This window comes from Pseudopipra pipra, chromosome 10 (genome assembly GCF_036250125.1).
Source record: "Pseudopipra pipra isolate bDixPip1 chromosome 10, bDixPip1.hap1, whole genome shotgun sequence".
NCBI lineage: Eukaryota > Metazoa > Chordata > Aves > Passeriformes > Pipridae > Pseudopipra > Pseudopipra pipra.
In genome coordinates, this window is record NC_087558.1 from 8,551,176 (window position 1) to 8,571,984 (window position 20,809).

The 20,809-nt window shown below is 42.6% G+C and overlaps 1 protein-coding gene across 16 annotated transcripts in view; it reads right to left on the reverse strand.

Moving 5' to 3' along the window:
• Positions 1-20,809, reverse strand: part of MCF2L2 (MCF.2 cell line derived transforming sequence-like 2) — a 163,587-nt gene that overhangs the window by 4,857 nt on the left and 137,921 nt on the right. For 8 of the 16 annotated variants that reach the window (XM_064665941.1, XM_064665937.1, XM_064665936.1 and 5 more), the window contains 10 exons: positions 20,487-20,565; positions 18,260-18,329; positions 15,096-15,205; positions 11,383-11,478; positions 8,743-8,832; positions 6,577-6,648; positions 4,773-4,859; positions 2,520-2,638; positions 1,849-1,961; positions 688-791 (listed from right to left, as the gene is read on the reverse strand). In XM_064665941.1, the coding sequence (XP_064522011.1) occupies positions 688-791; positions 1,849-1,961; positions 2,520-2,638; positions 4,773-4,859; positions 6,577-6,648; positions 8,743-8,832; positions 11,383-11,478; positions 15,096-15,205; positions 18,260-18,329; positions 20,487-20,565 (940 nt within the window). The remainder of the gene's footprint in view (positions 1-687; positions 792-1,848; positions 1,962-2,519; positions 2,639-4,772; positions 4,860-6,576; positions 6,649-8,742; positions 8,833-11,382; positions 11,479-15,095; positions 15,206-18,259; positions 18,330-20,486; positions 20,566-20,809) is intronic. The other 8 variants (XM_064665950.1, XM_064665938.1, XM_064665939.1 and 5 more) reach the window with 7 other exon arrangements.

Here is a 20,809-nt window from a genome sequence, read left to right on the forward strand (position 1 = left end):
TGTTGTCCTCTGTTACCAGAAGACAAGCAGGACACATTTTGATAAATTATATTTAAGGATGGGCAAAAATTAGTCTAAAATTTTAAACCTTTGATGTGCAGAGTTGCTGCGATTCAGCTTTTCCAGTGCAACCTGTTTGAGTGTTAGGTCAGAACCAAAGCTGAAGAAAGGATGACTTTTAGTGCTGATTTGGCTGAAATTGTGCCAGAGCAGCCTTTCCTCCAGCTTTTGGAGCCAGCTGTGAAATATGATGAAAGCAGTAATGGGTCATGAAATCTTAATGTTTTCAAACCTAGGCCAGAACCACAGCCCTGATGCTGATCTCCATCCAAAACGCTATCCATGTCAGGATCAAAGCTATCCTGCAGGCACACCCCACCATATGACACACTTGGGCTGGCTGTAAAGGACTGGTAGCCACAGAAGTTTGGTGGGAGATTCAAGTTCTGCCCAGGGAGGGGTAAACAATTAAAGCATGCCAAAGAAAGCTGCTGTGCCTTAACTAGTTCTGACACCCAGGCACCAAATTTCAGGCTGTCTCAGTCACATCACCAGAGACTGCGACACATATACTCAGGTGAGTCCTTTAAAACAAAAAGTGCACTTTTTTATCACATCTTTTTTTATCACATCCTTTTTCAGTATGGAAATAAAAAATAAATGCCAGTAACACATTTTCTCTATTACCTGCATTGCTGTTCTTAATTATGTTGTTACTGTCCCCCTCTGCTGGCTGCAATATACTGGAAGGAACCCAGTCGCTTTTCTCAGAGACCAGTTTCTTCACTAACCTGAAACTCAAAGAACAGTCAGTGAATTTTCCTACATTCCCTTTCCCTGGGTTGTGTTTCTTAGAGGTGCATGTTGGCAGCTATTTCCTAAACTGAAGAAGAAGGCAGAGGACCCAAGGCAGTCCTACAGGTACCTGGTGACTAAGTTTCTTCAGTCTCCGATGGTGACCCAGAATCCCAGATCACTTTCAAGCAGACTGTGACACAGAAGCAGAGCCTTGGCCTGTGTTTGAGACACTGACCTTGGGCTTGGAAATGCAGGGTTAATGGTTGGACTCCATGGAGATTTTTTCCAGCCTAAATGATTCTATGATTCTAAATTCAAAGCTAAAGAAAATTAATATATCATATTATCCATCCCCCTTGCTGTAAATACCAGGGAGGATGGGTTTAGTTCGCTTCCCAACTACTTCACCCTATGGAACTTGCTCCCTTCTCAGCTGCATGTCAGTTCTGAGTGAAGGGTCTGACTGCATAGGTACTTCAAAGAGATCAGATCTTCTTCCTCCAAACTGCCCATGCAGGGAGAATTCAGATGTGCAGGCAGGTCTGGGCACTAACACTTATTGGCTCCTAACACTCACTTTGCAGTAAGAGAGAATAAATGCACCAAAACATATGTGAGCTCAGGGGAGGCCAGACTCATTCTCCTTTGTCAGTCACATCTTATATCAAAACCTTCCAGGTAAAAAATGCTCTCAGTGGAAGGCATGGGGATTTTATGGATGTATCCTATAGGGGGGTGCTGCCTTTGACAGTGCCCTTCTGCCTAGAAAGTGTCAAAACTCTGGATAATCCCCTCCATTTCTTTTATACAAACTTCTGTCCTCGTAAGCCTCCTGTCACAAGCATTTGGGATGAAAGCCAACCAGGTGGAATTAACCAAAGCTGCTTGTGTGTTCATGCCTCCCACTGCCTCTTTCATGTTGTGGTTAATGGGGTGAGGGGATATGGATTGATTTTGAAGAGACTTTGACATTCTTCTGAATATTTTCCATCTTTTCCAGGAGTTCATGGCTGTTTCACCTGTCAAACCCTGTCTCTCTGCTGTACTTACCATTGACCGTTCTCTCCTTCCTGCACAAACTGCACCAAATCTCCATCCTCGAGAGTCAGAGAATCCGGGAAACAGCTGTCAAAGCTGCCTTCTACCCGAAAAAGATTGCTCCCCTAAAATGAATGAAACAAGGCACCAGAAAGAGAGTCACTATGAGTGCAAGAGAGACTGAGTTTAGTTAAACACTAAATTAGGCATTTCAAGCTGGCAGAGATTTCTTCTGTAGGGAGTTGTGTATCTTCTTATTCCTTTTATCATGCCCAGGTTAAATATTATTCAAAATTATGACAGAACTGTGCTGTGCATTCAGGCTTTAGGATTAACCAGCCAGCCATTATTCTGACATAAAAATTGGTTTTGTGACACCAGGTGAAGTTATGTGGGAAAGTCTGAAGTTACTTTTTTAAAGGCTCAGAGTTTTCCCTCACTTTTGTAAAAAGTAAAGTGACAGCTTACAAGTAAGAGTGACTTTTTTATGTTTCTCATTCTGATCAACCAAATAGTCTTGGAATAATCTCCCAATAACCCAGATCAAATTCCCGTCTTCTGTATTCCCACATGTCTATGAATTTAAGGTTGGTATGAACCCAAACTTTGCAGGTTACATCATGATTCTTAGAGGGGAGGAAGTTGTGCTAGGAAAGGGCAGTGTAATTTGAAAAAGGAATTACATTGTTAGGGTTGGTCTCTTCCTCCAAGTCAGAGGAGTTCGAGAGTTCATCCATACTGGAAGGGATGGCTTCAAAATCTTCAAATGTGTCTAGAGAAGGCATTTGCCTGCTGGGCCAACCTTTTCAAAGGACATAAAAACCAAGAGGAGTTAGCTATCAGTCATTAGCCTCTTTCAGAATCAGTCTTTATAAAATAAATGTCACAGGTTCACTTCTCACTATTCTACTTACTGAATTGCTTGTACCTTTTTATAGCTTATTCCCTGATTCTGCCACAAAAATTGTGTCACAGCCATTATTTTGTCTCTAAAAACCTGTACCACTCACTGTCATTATTAGGAGGGCAGACTGTGTGGCCACAGTGTGCACATCCATCAATGCCTCCAGTGTTTAGCATTGCAAAATCCCTTCATTTCAGGAGGTACAAAAAGCAAGGACCAGGAATATTTCTGCTGAGCCAGCGCTGGAGCAAATGATAACTGGTGCTGATGTGACTTTCAGAAGGCCACACTCATTCCGTTTCCAGCTTACCTCCACGTGTCTATCTATAAATTGAAGTCCAAAGCCATGGAATTTTTGTTGACTTCTTATCTCCATCTCACCCCAAGGGGATATTACCACCCAAGCAACTTACAGAACTATACCCTGGAGAAGGCTGGAATTGCAGGAAAGGGACAGGATAAAGAGCAAGGCACTCTTGCTTGGCACTCCGTACCTTGGGGGTACGGAGGGAAGGTCTCATTCAAATTTCTGCTCCTAGGAGTCTTCTTGCATGATTTACACCCAGAACCACCCCAGCCCAGTGGAAGGGACTTAATGAGAGATTTCCAGCTCAAGCACAACAGCCCCAGTTTCTTTACCTACAAAGGTATGTCCATAGGATGTGTCCTGAGGGAAACTGAGGCTGAGCCCTATAAGATCTGCCTGTCTGAGGCTCCCATGATGCAAAAGTAACTCAGACTCTTCTGTACAGAGAGAAATCATGATTTGCACTTTCCTTCACTTGATGCCTGTCCCTTTTCTGGTGGGGATGGGAATGACTACAGTCCAGCTCAGAGGAAACAGACCTTCCATGTCCCAAAGATTTCTGCAGCCCTGACAGATACAAGCTGAACAGTCAGTCAAACCACCATGTGCTTCCTAATTAATGTACCTGCTCTGCAACAGCTGATTCAGAGGGACTTGGGTTGAGCAGATGCTGAACCAAATTCTTTGCATCCTGTGGGCCACTGCTTGACAAGGCAAAGCAGTGCTCTGACTACAGTGCACAGAGACGTTCACATAGTGAGATTACATATCCCAGCACTCACAACCCACACCAAAACCTGGCCTGGGACAATACAAAACTAAGCCAGGTAGTTCAGGTAGCAAACAGAAAAGTGATCTGGGAGAAATAGGTTTATTAATTGATTTATTTAATCCCTCTCTATGCACATCCTCCCTGCTATAGGCACTGGTGCAACATGTGGTCATGCTGCTCTGCAGCCCCTTCTCCTCCCTCCTGTTTCCCAGGGGCTATGACTGCTCCACAGCTGCAATCCAGTTAAAAGGGACACAGCAACCATCTTCCTCCAGAGCTGTGACCCCAGCTATAACCTCACGGGTATGGTTTGGTCATCTGTACTTTTAAGGGTGTTAAGCAGCCTCTGAAGTGACACTATTCTCTATCAGTTTATTCACACAAGCAAAATACTGGCAAGTGTCTAAACATACAAGAATATATTGATGCTAATTAACTTCAAATTGCTACAGGAATTTTAGTTCAAATTCACAGGTTGGGCTACAAATACCAAAAGAAAAAGATATCCCTCTTCCCCCTTAGACAAAGTTTCTGTAATCTTTTGCCACTGTCATTTACAGAAAGCATCCAAGGCAGAAACCTCAGCAGCAAGGATTCCTTGCAAATATATGCATCAGCCTTTCTCTTCCATACAAATTGCTGTTCTAATTTCAGAGACTAAGAAATAGCCCAAGTTTCACATACTTAATTCAAGCTATAAAATAAGACATCAAATTCTGAGCTCTCTGGCATCAATTAACAGCATTATTTTCATCTGTTCCTGACCTCAGAAAACCAGAATCTGAGGCATTGTTTCTATACTGCTAGTGATCCAAGCTTGTTCTTTCATTGCTCTGATGGGAAGTTATATTCACCAGGAGAGAAAAATCTCTTTATGTTTAAGAGAGTAAATATTATCATAAGTTTAGATTACACTCTCAAATTGAGATTATAACTTCTTTAATTGTGTTTACCTGTCTGTGAAGCAGATCTAGGTACGGATCTCATGGTGGAACCGGTATTAGAGTTAGTCTGGGCCAATATGGTGTTCTCAAAAGCATCTGTGACAGGAAGTACAGTTTGTGTCTTCAGGGTGAAATAGTGACCAGACAACCAGTACAAAGTGAATTCCTGCATCACCTCTGCTACTGGCAGTCTTTTTAACAAACAGGTGGACTGGGGTCCAACAGTTATAAAAGAGGAGACACATGACCAGCACAAATGAGTGAAAGGACAGCAGCATTCCACAGAAAAACTGTAAGTCTGAGAAGGACAGAGAACAGCCAAATGAATCAAACAGATATATTGATGTTAATTAAGGAAAACGATTGCTGGGTGAACAGTGCAGTGTTCTATTTCATTACAGCTTCCTTACCCATTTTTAACATGTTTTCCTTGCAGCATTTCAAATCATTCTGTAGGTGATGGTCTATAGTTTTGATGCAGCAACAGGGGACCAGGGAGGCCAGAAATGAATTATTTCACTCTTGATGAATGCAATGCAATGTTGGGGGGGACATTTTTATCTAAGTACATCAAATCCTTTGTATTATTACTTCTGTTAGAGCCCTGGCAATAGCAGCAGTATCTTCTGGTAAAGGGGTGATAAAGTTCATTGTTTCCTCCTTAAAGAAACTCAGTCTGGTGATGGATGTTGTGCAGTAGGACCTTGGTTTTAAGCAATGAGGAGCAAGTCAGTTCTATGCTACAGTTAGTCCTTGTACTTTGAAATCCCCCCTACCTCTGCAGCCCCATGGTATGCTGAGACCAGAGCTATCTGTCAGTGAGGAAAGTGAGGTATAAACACCACAGTTTGGGAAACTCTGGTGCCGGGTGCCAGGATGACTCTAAACGTAGTGCCAGGGGTCACTGGCAAAAGGAAATATTCTGCAAACAGCAAAACTACTTCTGCTGTCTCTGAATTGTTTCTTCCAACCTCTCTGTTCCAGTCTCTTCCCTGCTGAGGGTGACACAGGACACAGGTCTGATATGTCACTGATTCTGTCACTGACCTGTTTACGTGCTCTTTCTACCAAGTTTTTGTGCAGAATGACACAAGGCTAAGAAAGAATTCCTCAGCCTACATCTCTCTCCTCCCTCTCCTGCAGCAGGAGTACCTGGCTCCTTGTGTCCCAGGTTCTGGCAAACACTCTGGTAAAGGGGAAAACTGACAATGGAAGCTGGTGATCTTTCAGTGGTTGGGTAACAGCATCCCAAATTAACTCTTTTGTATTGTTTATTAAGCAGTAATTGATTAATCTGCTGCAACAAATAGGTGGAAATCTTGCTTGTCTGAAATGAAACACTGCACCTTAAAATGGCTGTTGATGCACAGTCTAGCCTCTTCTGTAGTCTTCATGCACATGGCTCCTGCTCCTCTCTCTAGGTATAGACACTAACAAGGGAAGAGGGATGCAAGTGGCCAGACTGCAGGTGAGGGTGAAAAGTAGCCCCTTGGCTCCCTGCGGCTACACTTGATGGAGAGAGGCAGAAGCTAGGCAGAAAATCCAGATCCAGGTGATAGTCTAGGGCACTACTTCCCAAAACAGGCAGAGAATTGGGGTTTTAATTCAGGCCCATCCCTAGATGAATATAACATGAGTGCTGGGGACAGGCAAGGAAGTGACAAGCTGTCTTTATCCCAGTTATACAGATAAACTGACCCCAAAGCCCCAGTGGACTCCAGTGTCATCTGCCAGCTGTGATGAGATGTGAATTCAGTGAATAATATCAAATGATCACCAAACAGGTTTTCATGCAGGATGGAAATACTCATACCTTCAAACCCCAGGGGAGTTGGGTCACTCTTTATTTCATGTCTCTTGACTTTAACTGCAGGAACAAGGGGACCTGTGTGAAGTTTACAAAGTCACAAGGCTGTATAAATATTGTTAAAGGAGAAACTTGCTTTCCCATTACCTGGAAACACTACCTTCTTAGGACTCTCCATTTCACCCAGAAAAAAATGTCAACCACTAAATTCTAGGTGGTGCAGACAAGCACTTCTGTGAAGTAGATAGGAAACAGGCCCCTTTTGGCAAAAGACATTGAGACATCACAGTAAAAGTATCTGCTTCCCATCAGGTCTCACAGATGTTCCCTCTCACTCTTGACCAGGAGATGGCACTAAGGCAGCCAGACTCACAATCCCAGCTCTCACTCGTGAGACTGGCAGGGCAGAGCCCACAAAAGCCAACACTTACACCCCACGGAAGTGGAGGACACCTGTCACAGCCTCTCCTGTGCCCCGACTCCACATGTGGAGGGAGCTGAACTGTCAGCAGTGAGGATCAGACACAGCAGTAGCCATACCCTTTTAAAGTGATGATCCAAATACCCTGGCTAGACCTGAATTTGGGCTGATGCTGAGGCAAGACTCAGGCTTCAGTTCTTTTGTCATCTGAAATAGTTTCTTAAAAGAGATGCTGTAAATAAAATACTTAATTGAAAAGCACTGATTTTATTTCCTAGCTTTTAAAATCATTACAAAAGCTGCTTTCTCAGGATTCCGAAAGACTGCCAACAGTCTTGTGGCAGACAGGATTCTAGGACAGGACTTTCTGATATGAAACTGTAACAGAGTTTGAATTTCATTGCAATTCACACATGCTCTCTTTGTTAAACCACACTAAAGAACAACCCTTTGTTGCCCATTTTCTTTTTAATATGTGCTTCATTCTGTTCCTCAGCTTTCAAAATAATTATTAGGAAATAATTCAGTCTTCCCATAATTTAGTAACTGACCATGTATATCTGAAGTTGTTGCCAAGGACAGAAAGCTCTAAGAACCTCTTCTGTGCTATGCCCATCGCTTTCATGGGGTGATGTTTTACTGTTACCGTCTAAAGGGGCTGGCAAAGAAACATTTGTAGGTAGTGGAACTGTCACATCCTTCCTCTGCCCATCAATCCCACCACAGTCTCATTTCCTGACAGCTTCATGACAGTCAAGGATGCTGTTCATACCCTTCACAGCTATTGAGAAGGCACCAAATACTGTGCAACTTCCTTCCTGACAAATACAGAGGAAAGATTTTTATACAAATTAATTCAGACATTTTTTCCTTCTATTTTGGTTTGTGAATTGCCCCTGCAAATCTTAAACTTGCAAATCAGTTCCTTTGCTTCATTCCAAGACCTGCCAAAAGACAGTATATTCAGAATTCCTTGTAAGACCATATGTTCTGTTCTTAAAAGTATCTCTGACACGTAGGCATAGGTGCCTACAGACTTACTGATTTTCAGCACAACCAGCTTGCCCAAATGCATGGGTTGATTTAGAGTTTAAATGTAGGTACTAATGCAGTAACTTAGAGTAAATTTTGTAAAAGTGCCTTTTCTCAAAATAAAGTTCAAACCTAAAACTTTCATAAATTCCCACACGAACTGCATAGAGGTCAGTGCCTTCATGCATGTCTGAAAATTCCTTGCAAACATAATTTCTAATCATAACTGTGACTATGCTAAATATGCTTAAAACTGGCATCTATTTTTGGCTTGATTTCAGACTTTCTTGATGTCTGCTGCACAATGAGGAGATTCTCTCCTTCTTGAAATCAAAAATCTTGAAGAGCTTTAAGGAAACAGAGAAATAACTTCAACTGAATTTCAGCTAATCCAAACTGGGGAGAAGTTGGAAACCTAACCCCACATCAGCCAAAAATTAATGCAGTTTCCATGGAAACCAGCAACACTTTTTGAAGCCTACTGTGGAGAAACTGGGAAGAGTCATTCTATGTGCTGGCAGCACACCTGGATATACATTTGAAATGTCTTGGGCTGCCTCCCTGCAGGTGTTACACTGGTCCTGACTCTTCTTCTACTGGAACCTCCTGCATTTGTAAAAACTGAGCCTGGTGTACTCACTCTGTGAACAGCATTTGGCAGTGAATGTATCAGCCAGCAGGCAGGGAGAGGGGGAGCTAAGCAAGCAGTGTGACAGTACCTTTGGTCACAGCAGAAGCATTAACTGTGGTGCTGATGGAGGAGGCAAGGGAAAAGCGACGGGTAACTTCTCTGTCCTTAGACTCTGGATCTGGGAGAACAGACAGATGCAATGCAGGGCAGGGTTAGAGGTTAATAAGCACTGAGGGTAAAAGATGTTCAAAGCAAAGCAGCAGCTGGAAAAGGGTAGGTAAAAAGGTGGGTTGCTCTTCTAAAACAAACAGGAAAAATACCCTCAACAAAGTGAGAAGCACAGAAAAGAGTTGCTATGGACATATTTTCAAAACAATTCCAATTGCACCAGTTTTAATACTTCAGAAAGGAGGCTCATACCAATTATTATTTTAGCAACCAACTAGTGTCCGAGTACAGCTACAAAACACAGAGAAATGAGCATGATGACTAGAATGGGGTGTGTGTCTACAGATGAGGTTTGGATTATTTTAGACACTGAACTGCTTGTGATGTGATGACTGACCTGAAGTACACTGAAACATGAGTGGTTTGGAGTTCACATGTCATTTCTAGAAGTTAACTGTGTGAATGCCTGAAAACACTCTCTGAGCCTCCATCCTTACCAGGACAAACCAGTGAAGGCTACAGAGTAGATTTTTGTTTACTCCAATTAGGACCCTGCCTTTTCTCTAAGTCTGCTCAGAAGACACAAATTCCCCAGATTTCACTATGAGATGTGTTGGAGTTGTACCAACACCAAGTAATAGGAGCTTGGCTCTGCCAACCAGGATGGCTAATGCTGACCCAAGGATGGGGGAGATGCAGAGTGCTGAGTGTGGACTTTGATAGACTTTGGTGCCAGCTCTGCTAAGGCTGCCTGGGGGATCTCTGCACTAGTGGAGTGCAGGATGGTAAAGTTTCTCCTCCTGACATCAGCATTTCTTTGTCCAAAACACTGAGGTCCTTATATACAACATTTTCCACCTAGTCAGACAGTTCAGCATTTCTCTGAGCATCCATGCTCCACTACCAGTTGATATCCATCAAGCAATCTTGTTTTCACCTTATTTAGTCTTGGTATTTTCTTGTTTAGACCTTCCCTTTTGCGTGTTCTGGACATGAACAGACACAGTAGGTGTGAACCAAAGTGTGCTCAGCTCAATGCACCATCCCCTGCCACGTCCAGTCATGAATCTTTAGACAAAATGTTCAAGAGCAAGACAAGCTGATTGCAGAGACTTCCCCATTCCCTTCTCGCAGCTTCCCAACTGCTTTAACAGCCAGCCCATGTCATGCTAATATGGCTTTGCCTGAAGGAATGACCCCATCACCCAGCCTGTTTGCCAATGGCTCCCTCTAGGCCAGGACCAGATTGGTGACAAAACAGCACAACAAGGTGAAACACCACATTGGGTAATGGAGGTGTTTCACAGGAATCCCAAATAACCAGACCTTGCAAGCCTTTGAGCTGAGAGTGCCTACAGCTGAGGGGGTATGAACTCCTCTGAGCTGTGCTTCACTGTCTGGAACACTGAGTACAAGGCAAGACATTTCATATGAAAAGAAAAATTCAGATAAAAAAGCAAAAGGGGCCCAAACCAAAATTGTAGATCCAAACTCACACAAATTACGTTATTTCTGAAATCTGTATTTTGTAATTAATTTCCCCAAGTCACAGGATCTAGAAATCACTGGGTTTGGTATTCAGACACCAAACTAGTTTGTGTACCTCAGATCTTAATACCACGTGTAGCCTTAGCCTTGTGGCCAGAATCTTATGCTGTCACGGCTCTTGCTACACTGTCATCTACTTTATAACAATACAATTTATTGCTTCTGGATTTCTCTTCTTATTATTTCATCTTGCTTCTTCCTCCTTTGATGCTCACCCTCTCCATCACTGCACACTAACCCTTTGTCTCATGAAGGAAATATCATCGATCAGAACAGGAGAAAAGCCACACAATAACAATAAAAGGAGTAATCGTAGTATCTTTTCAGAAAGTGATTGTAAGTAGTCATCCAGTTTAATTTCTATTCATATTTCTTTCTTTGCTCTGAAGTCTCTTCCTTGTACAGGAACACACAGTGCTCTCTGCTCATGGATATTAAATATCTGTTAAACATTCATGCACAAAGACCCAGAACACACTGTTTTACAGTACCATATAAAATAATTAAGTAGAAATGGCAATAAACCCGAGATCTCCTGAATTCTGGTTCTCCGGAGTAACCACTAGGCCACAGATAAGAAACATTTGAAAAAACAAAGAAGTCCAACCGATGAACGATTTAACACATGAAAACCTTGTGTAGCACAACACAGAGATGGTACTCTTCCCTTCAAGCCTGTAAGTTGCTGAAAGAAGTTAGGTTGATCATTTAAAACCAGTTCACACTTTGACCCTTGAGAGAAACTGGAAATTTCCATTACTTGCGATGTGCACTAGTAAAAGACCGAACTGGCCAACTCAAAGGTTGCCTTGCCAACGCTGCTGTGGGAGAAATTTTTGGTAACAGTGTCTTTGAGAAGAGGAGCCAAATGTGTGCATCAGACAGGAGTGTTTGGGCGAGATGCAGCAGCACTTTGGGAAACAGTGATGGATGGCACTATGGGATGGAGAGAACATTGTGGGAGTGCAGGAGACAGATGGCCTGAGACCAAATGCTGCATGGGTGATTTTACCTTTGGGTGGAGCTCTGCGGTTGGAAAGACCTTGCAATGTGAATCGCTTTCTAGCAAGCGCTGTGCGCTCAAGGTTAAGGCTGGTGGAAGCATCAACTAGGAGAGAGAGGGAGAGGGAAGAGAAATAAGGAAGGAAGGGTCAGCTGTTCAGCTTATGGGAAAGGAAAGGTTAGCACTGGATGACAACTAAAAATAAATAAATAAATTTTGATTCAGTTCAAGCCTGAGCAAGAGCTAATCAATTAGAAAGGTCACATGAGGTCAGGGTGATTAAACCAGCTGAGCCAAACAGAGCCCCTGGGTTGAGTTTGGCTCACTGAGTTTTAATGGAGAACAATAACAAAACAAAACCAAAGAAAAACAGGTGAAGGGATGTAGCTCTCATCAAAGGAAAATACAGTTTAGCAGCAAGCTCATTAAAAAGGATCTAGTGCCTTTTACTGTGAAAACACATCACTGTGGTTGGAACAACAAGGTTGTAGGGAGAAATAACAGAAGAAGCCTTGCAGTGCAAGACATGCAAGTGTTGTGAGCAGTCCCACTTCTGCTATCCAGCACTCATACTGAGCAGTCTGCCCTTGTCTGCCCTAAAGCTGATGTGCTCTCAGCCTTACCTCCTACAGTCCTCCTAACAGCCTCCAAAGCGGGCACATGGTCATGCAACTGATCTCATGCTTTGCTGGGATGTAAGGATGCCATGCCAGCAAAGCTTACATGCCAGGCTCCCTCGGGAATAAGCCAGCCATGCCGCCTGACAGCCACCTCTAAAGGGATCAGTCACAGAGGGATCGACGTCCTGAGGCTCTGGGTTTGAAAGATACTCAGTTACTTGCATTGCAGGAAACAGGTGGACCTAGATCAAACCCCCAGATCCACACATTCCTGCCAAATTCTGCATCTGCTCCTCTCTTAGTGTGGGCAGGTAACACACAGAAGGTTTATGGCAAAGGAGCAGGACAAAGACCATGTGTTGGCTGCTTTTCCTCTTCTTTACTTCATACACTGCCAAGTGAAAATCATTAGAGGGACAAATGAAGACCAGAAGTACAAAGGGAACACAAAGAGACAGTGAATCCACACTGGTGGACAAGCGACAGACAAGCTGTGCTTCCAAAGGAAAGTGCATCCTATCACTTTCTGATTTGCAGCCAAGATAATCCAGGATCCAAGGTGCCTGCATGCATAGGTGGGTGTGAGGTTAACAGATTTCAACAACACAGAAGTATTATGTCAGTGTGCTTCAGCTCCTGCTACCCAGTGTCCTGATGCCAGCTTTGGGCCAGGCAGATGCATGTGGTGAGGAATTGCTACTGAGTGGTGGTTTCAGCTGTGGGGCTGCCTTTGGCTGTCAGACCATCTGTGCTGGCCTAAGAACCATTCCCTGCCACGGCTGCTCCCACTGCGAGGCAACCTTGTAAAGATACTGTAGCTTATAAAGAATCCAGAAACTGGTATATAAAATGCACTTACTTTCTGTTTGCTTAGGGCAAAAAAATCCATAGCATTTCATTATCAGAGTCCCACGGTAAATACAGCAGTGCATGTCTGCAGGGGTCAGGTTTCAATGTTGGTTCTTCAGCTCTGCAGTTACATCACTGCACTGAGGAACCCCGTAAGGATCTCACAAGTCCCACCAGCCTTTCAGCACCAGCAAAGCACTATACACTGGTCTCTAAATTCACATTGTCTTTGAAATAACCTGAGTTATTTCAAACCTTTTCCTTTATTCTGCAAGTATACCAGATAACCCTGGAAGCCATTTCCAAACATAATGAGGACTAGGTCCTGGTGGGCAGTGGGTTGAACATGAGCCTGCAATGTGTACTTGTGGCAAAGAAGGCCAACAGCATCCTGGGCTGCATTAGGAGAGCTGTGCCAGCAGGACCAGGGAGGTGATGCTTTCCCTCTTTGCAGCACGAGAGAGACACACTTGGAATGCTGTCCTGTCCTGGGCTCCCCAGGACAAGACAGACATGGACATTTGAGTAAATCCAGTGAAAGGCCATGATTAAGGCATTGTAGCAGCTGACATGACAAGAGAGTGAGAGAAATAGGATTTTTCAGCCTGGAGAAGGGGCTGAAAAAGGGAGATCATGCCAAACAAAGAAGATGGAGTCAGACACTTCCCAGTGAAGCCCAGTGACAGGATGAGAGAGGCAATGGGCACAAATTGAAATGCAGGAAATTCCATTCTAAAATGTGAAAAAAAACTTTTTTACTGTGAAGGTGGTTAAAGCCTGGGACAGCATCCCCAAGGCATTTGTGGAGTCACCATCCTTGGAGCTATTCAGAGCCCAGCAGGACATGGCTGTGAGCAACTTGCTCCAACTGTCCTGCTGGACTTGCTCCCATATGGCTTCAAGGCAGTGACTCCACCAGTCAGGTCCACACCAAACACGGGTTTATATGTAGAAAACTCAGTTCAGCCCCTGCAGAGGAGCAGCCAGAGGTGCCTCACAGGGACACAAGTTTTGGTGGGACATCTAAAGCTGGAGAGCTCTTTGCTGGCTCTGTGGAGCCTGGTTTGCAGCCCAGGATGCACAGGACACCCGAATCCCAAAACGAGAATGGCCTCACTGCCCAGCTCTGCAGGAGCAGCCACCCAGCAGAGGATGAGGAGGCTTTGGGCTGAGCTAGTGGGATCAAAGCCAGAGCCCTGAGGAGCTGGTCATGGGAAAGCCAAGACAGAAGAATGACAATCAGTACATAGGGTGATCCCAGTTCCCACACTCTTGCTTAGCTGGACCAGTTAAAAACATCAATAATTTTCCTGGATTTTTTTTTTTTAAAGCGGTTTATGAATTTCAAATGAAAAGCCACTTTTTCACTTTCCTAATTTCTAAAAAGTTTATATTTAAAAAAATATACTGAAAAAAATTTTTCAGATTGGATTTTTAACTGAAGAATCCATAACTTCATTTCTCACCATGAAAACTTATTGAAATGAAAAAATCTTTTGGCAAATAGCCTATTTTTCAAAGATAATATATTCCACTTTCTTTTTTACTATCTCTATTTATGAAGGGGCTGTTACTTTAAGCCTCATTTGGGCAGTAGTCTCTTAAGACCTCACAATTTTCATTTTATATTATTAGAAAATTCTTTGCTCTAGCATTTAGAAATACTGCCTGAAAGAGAAACTGCTGTCAAAAGATTTTCCGTTCCTGCTACCGTCAGATGTGATTCAGTTTCTCATCTTCAGTTCATTTTAACCTACACTGTATAGAATATCTATTGTAGTTATGCCATCAAACAGTGAAGGCACTTTCTGTGACAGTGTGTGAGTGTATTCACTATACACCAGAGGGAACCTATAGTTAGAGGATGCAAAAAGCCTCAGACATAAAGCAAGGAAATCACTTAGCAAAGTCCACAGACAGTCTTAAAATTAAATGTATCTAGAAACCAATTTCACCAGGATACAGAAGGTTAAAATACATATACTATTGTCCCCAAAATTCTATTTTTAAAAAACACAAGTTTCATAAAGAACACCGTAATGCATCAAAATTCAGACTTAAAAATCCTAAACAAGTAACACTTCTTGGTGTTCAGGAGGTTTCATGGTAGAGTTGCTCAGCTTTGCAGCATTGTTTTTTTGATGTTGGGTTTAAACAACATACTATTAAAGTATCCTCATCAAACACCACAAATATGTGTAATTATAAAAATATTACCCTTTGGAAGCAAAAGCTCTGTCTCAGAACTCCTACCTCTCTTTTGTTTGGCGCTGGGACTGGAATTCCTGTTTTTGTTGTTAGATGCTTCCACATTTGATGTCTCGGATTTGTTTTCATAAATACTTGATGACTTCCTGCTATACCTTGGGACAAAAGAAATATAAAAATAATTACATTCCTGGTTAATGCCTAACAGAGCACTGAGCACTAAGAATTCTTTTTCTCCTCAGACATGAAAGCCTACAGAACAAAGAGCAGGTTTTAAAATTCTATGCTACGGAAGCCTGCATCTGTAGTGGATAAAAGTCATCCCAGCCCCTGCCTCCTCTCTACACCACACACTACAGGATGTGCTCTGTGAGAGCTGAGAAAAATAGAGAAACAAGCTGGTTGTCTGCACAAGCTCTTTTTGCAAGTCCAACCAATTTGGAAGGAAGGAGGGGAAAACCAGCTTAGGAAAGAAAATCCCAGTTTTCCATCCTTTGTAGCTTGCATTTGTCTCCAGGAGAGAAATGGATACTGGATGGTCACGAAGAGGTCATACCATGCATAGAGGAACATGTGAATTCCACTGGCTTCCCCCAACTTCTGTTTCTTCTCTTCGGACACATGAATCCCAGTGGGATATCCCTGACTACAGCTGAACCACAGACCACAGGGGATCCGCCTGGACAGATTGGCACAGGTACTGGCCTTGTGTCTGTAACGGGAAGGACCCTCCCACCCTTGGTGCAAATCTAGCTGCAAGATTTTCTCATGTTTCTTATCCTCATTGTTTTGCAAATGTCTGGTGGTTTAATTTGAGGGTTTGACTGTTATCTTTAGCAGATTGCTCCATACGTTTCACTGTATCTACATACTTGAAATCCTCTTTGCCAAAATGCTTGTTAACATGTATCAGCAATTACACTGCTGCTTACAATTAACAATGAACTGTTAAACTGAACATTCATAGGGTTTATTTTGCTGTAAGGGAAGGCCTGAGATATCATTACAAACATTAAAACATTTGGAACGCTAGAGATCTGTGAATAACTTTCATAACTATAAAGCGGCCCAGGACTCATTGCTTTGTATTTGAACCTCTGATCTGTTTCTGATGGAACCTTAGCAAGGTCTCTGTTACCTCCTGTACTAAATCAAAATGTGATTTTTCAGCCTAATGTCAGGTACAAAATTGGGCTTAAAATAAATATGGGAACAAATCCAAAGCACAGTCACATTTCCTTATTCTTTTTTCTCTGTTCCTTCTCAGCTGGGCTGAGATAACTATGAGATGTGCAGCTGACAGAGTTAAAGATTTACAGCTGTGGGAAAGTCACCAAGAAAACACACGAGCTTTTCTGAAACAGCATCTGCAGTCAAACTCCAAGTGTTTGTGTTTATCTATGTGCAGAGGATATTTTTACATGGATGTATGACTGAATCAGTCATTTCCAACAAAGAAGATAGTTAAGCAGTTAGAACAACAATCTATTTAAGTTTCATATGTTTAAATAGATTAGAAAACAATACAAAGGGATCATTTCATTATCACTGAAATGCAGCAACCATCCCTTGAGAGAGATAGAGCAGCAATAGATACCTCAGGGCATCTCATTTTAGGATTTAACAGTGAAACTTTGGGGAAGAATTTACAGAGAGAGAGAATTGAAATAGATTGAACAGGACTCGGGGACATTCAATAACTGCCTGTATTATGGGCACTGGCTCTAAGTGTCCCTCTTGCCAACACCTCAGCTCCAATCCTGAGTCAAACCAGCCCTGCCTTATCTCATGGAATTGCAGTCCCAAGTGTTGTGGTGGCACATAAACAAGTAAAGGGGATAGTCTTTGTCATGGAACAGATACAGCCTGGGGAGGGGAGAGCATCCTGCAAACAGATTTCATTAATGTCACAGCACGGGTTTGACGACTCCCGATAAGCAACAGTCACTGTTACACACAGGCAACCCAGAAGAGGGTGTCTATTGGTTAGATAAAATTTCAATGATGAATTATACTCCAGCCACTGGCAGAGTTCTGATGATAATGTCTGCTCTCTAGCTAATACTGTCTGCCACTGGCTTACCTACAGCACCTTTCACAACTGGGGCTGCTTGGCCATATCAGTCACAAACACAGACTGTGCCCACGAGGTGGCTTCCTTTCTTCTCCTCCTTCACCCAGCATCTCAAACAGGCTGCAGAAGGGGTTCCACAGTCTGTGGAATTCTGGATCCAGCATTTCACATCAGCTAGTGCAAAGCCAACTTCTGCTGCAATTCCCCTGTCCTTGCTTCTCTTGGAGACACACACTACACTCCAAACCTTGTTCCATTCATGACAGCTCAGAATGTCGTTCTTTCATGAAGACTTACTGTATTCTTCCTGTTCCTATAATAACCTGGCATTTGGAGCAGGAGCATCTGACCTCTCCTTCTCTGGCACAGTTGGCAGAGTGAGGACAACAAGTGCTTCATTTTTCCTTTGGTTTAATCCATTCTAGGACAAATAGCTAATCACATGGCCTTTCTTTCTGGAGTTAATTAATTTGCTGTTTACATATTTTTTCTATAATTTCTGCTCTGGAAAAAAATCTCACTTTAGGAGCCTTATAAGAAGGACACACGTCTGGATTATTTTGAAACATTTTTGTGCTTGCATTTCATATCTTACTGGGATAAATTTCTCCTATCCCCAAGGTGGTTCTGCTGAAATATTTCCACCCTTAAATCTTAAACAAAGCAAATGTAACCAAGCCTAGAGAAAATACGGTGCAGGATTTAGCACTACACGTGTTTAATATTTCTTGCATGGAGTTGTACAGCCCTCAAAGGCTGGCTGTGTTACCTTGGACCTCTTGGTTTGGTTGATCCTGCTAAAATGTTACAGTGATATCCTGTGCCAACTTACATTAAACTTGCCCAGCAATTGGGCCATTACAAAAATTTGCTGACAGTTCCATTTAACATCTGGAAATGTTCCAATACATTTTGCCTAAACTTGAGCTAATCAATGCAGAAGTGTGATTTTAGTCCCCCCATGAGCAAAATCTTTATGTGTATTTACTATGAATTTATCTTTAAAGAATTTGAAGACAACCAAGTAAGTTCATACCCAGGAAGCTAAATACAAAACCCTCAGAATTTTTGTACTGCAAAAGCACAAAGGCAAGACAAAACATGGCCCTGAATGTGCCATGGTAGCTGTGGTTACCTGCTTGCGTTGGAATCCATCGGTGCATGGTATACACTCTCAGTGATTCTTTGGTGCAGTTGACTTGCTTCTGGTAAAGAAAAAATTAAAGGAAATTGCTCCAAATTGTATAAATTGCTTCTGTGTTTATGTAGAAGGTGGGAAAGAGAGAGAAATAGGAGAGAAGAGATTTTGACTGCCACTGCAATCAAAATGGAATGCTTGTACTTGAAGAAAAGGCATATGATGATCTTAATGAAACCTTAGCTCACCCAAACACCTCTTCCATTCATATTTTTTCAGTGCAGAAGAGATTTATTGCTCTACCTCCTTCTCTTTCCTCTGTACCTCTTCCTAGCTAATTGCACTATATGGATCTAGAGAATGGATATAATGGCATTTTTCCCAGAATACAGGTTTTGTGGCTCACGGGTTTTTCTGCATTTAGCAATGCATGTACACCAGTCCTTTTGCACACACAGCCATGTAGTGGGATATACCCCCATCCCTCTGCAGAATGCTTTTGCTCAGCATCCTTGACAAACAGAAATAAGAAAATGTTGTTTAGGTGCCACTTGTTCACTCTTTCTGCATAGCTGTCAGGTAGCAACAACTTGTACCTATGTCCAGTAAGTTCTGAGTGAAGAAAAATGATAAGGAAGATGCTGTCAGCCTGTATTTCAGGGCCAGGAGAGTCAGACTCTGAGAAGTGAGGAAGCAATGGAAGGAGCTGCTTTCAAACTCTCAGGTTGCTGAGATCCCAAGGCTATTTTGCTGTGTAAGAAGATGAATCTCCTTTCAATGAAAGAAGAACTGATAAGGGGTTGAGGGGCAGCACCAAAAGATTAAACTCAATGAAGTCTTTTGTTGGCGGGGGAGAAATGTGCATTCTGGGTGGGGAGTTGGAAATAGCTCCATTCCTGACTTTGGCAACTGATCCACAGCCTTGCACAGATCCCTTAAGCTGCATCAGTAATTCCTTTGCCTTCAAGAGACAACTACATTCTTTGGGATTGAGGGACCACAGTGTTACCCAAAGCCTTGTTGGCATTCCATGCTCACTGCAGTATGTGATGGGGCTGTACATACACCTAGGGTTGGACACAAATGACCCATGTGTTAAACTATTTATCACATACTTTGGCCACCTTCTTTGCCCTTCACTCACTCATTCATTTCAGCTGGTTCCTTCCAACATCCCAACCGCCTGTGCAACTCCTAACAACAGTCATTAAAAACAGCCAGACATACAAATATATCCCTCTTCCTTCTCTCATTACAATGCACAGTTGGAGAAATATCCAGTCTTGGATTATAGTCTCTTCTTTCATGAGTCATTGGAACTAGAAATAACTGTGTAAAACCACAGGACAAAGCATGTGCTTCCTGACATCAGTATTGTAATAAAGGCCTTGATTCATGTGATCATTTGGAAAAAGGCAATGGGAAGAGCTGCAACAGCGTATGAGATACAAGTTATACCCTCTGACTGCTGTTCTGCTGGATTCACAATGCAGGGAAGCTTGACTTTACTCATAGAGTAGGATGAAAGCCATCCTTGGATGTTCTTAAGACCAGACTGGATAAAGTCTTGAGTAATGTGGTTTGGCCAATAACTGACTCTGCTTTGAGCAGGACCTTAGACTGTGATGTCTTGAGGTCCCTTGAAATCTGAAATATTCTAGAATCCTATGATCTTAAGGCAGAAATATTCTAGAATTCTATGATTTAAGACAAAACAATAGAGAACATCAAAACATAAATTCTTTTAAAAACTTTCAATCTTGATTTCTGAGTATTTTTCTCTGGAGAATGCATAGTAACTCTAGCTAATAGGTCTTTTATGCTACAAATATTTCACAAATGCTCATCTGTGAGCTTCATTTTCTTTGCCTAGAAACACACATGGAGGATTAGCACCTTTTCTCCTCACATGCTGGTGTAAATGGATGTTCCTAGAGTTGTAGCTTGAGAGGGAGAACAGAGGAAAAGAATGTCCCTTGGACTAACTGTGAATGGAATGATTATCAATGCCACTTCTAAAGTTCCAAGAAATTTTCTTTGACCAGGACAAGGGTTTAAATCCCAGCAATGCTGCAACCACCCAGCTGGTCCTCACACTGGAGATCTGTTCTTGCCCATTTCACTGGTGGCACAGGTCAGGCCTGTGACTCATCCCAGCTCAGTGTTGTCACACACAGCTCCAGAAGGAAGGCAACATTACCAGCTCCTGCTCTGTGTGTCCTACCTCTACACGCTTCCAGTTGTCCTGTCAGGACTTTGCGAATCTCTGAAATCCAGGTGTTTTTCAGCTCAACGGAAGATGCCTGAGAACACAAGAGGACAAGGCAAAGCAGATCCAGTTAAAATGTGTTGCCAATCACTGTGCTGCCCTGACCTACATTTGCTCTCAATTTTCCCAAGGATTGGAACACTGGGGCCAGCTTTGAGCAAAGCAGAGGATGCTCTTCGAGATGGAAGAGTTACAATGAATTTAAGGTCCTGTCTATGCTCTTCTGTCTAGCATTCCAAGAGATTTCCCACTACTCTACTTCCTCTTTTAGCCAAAAT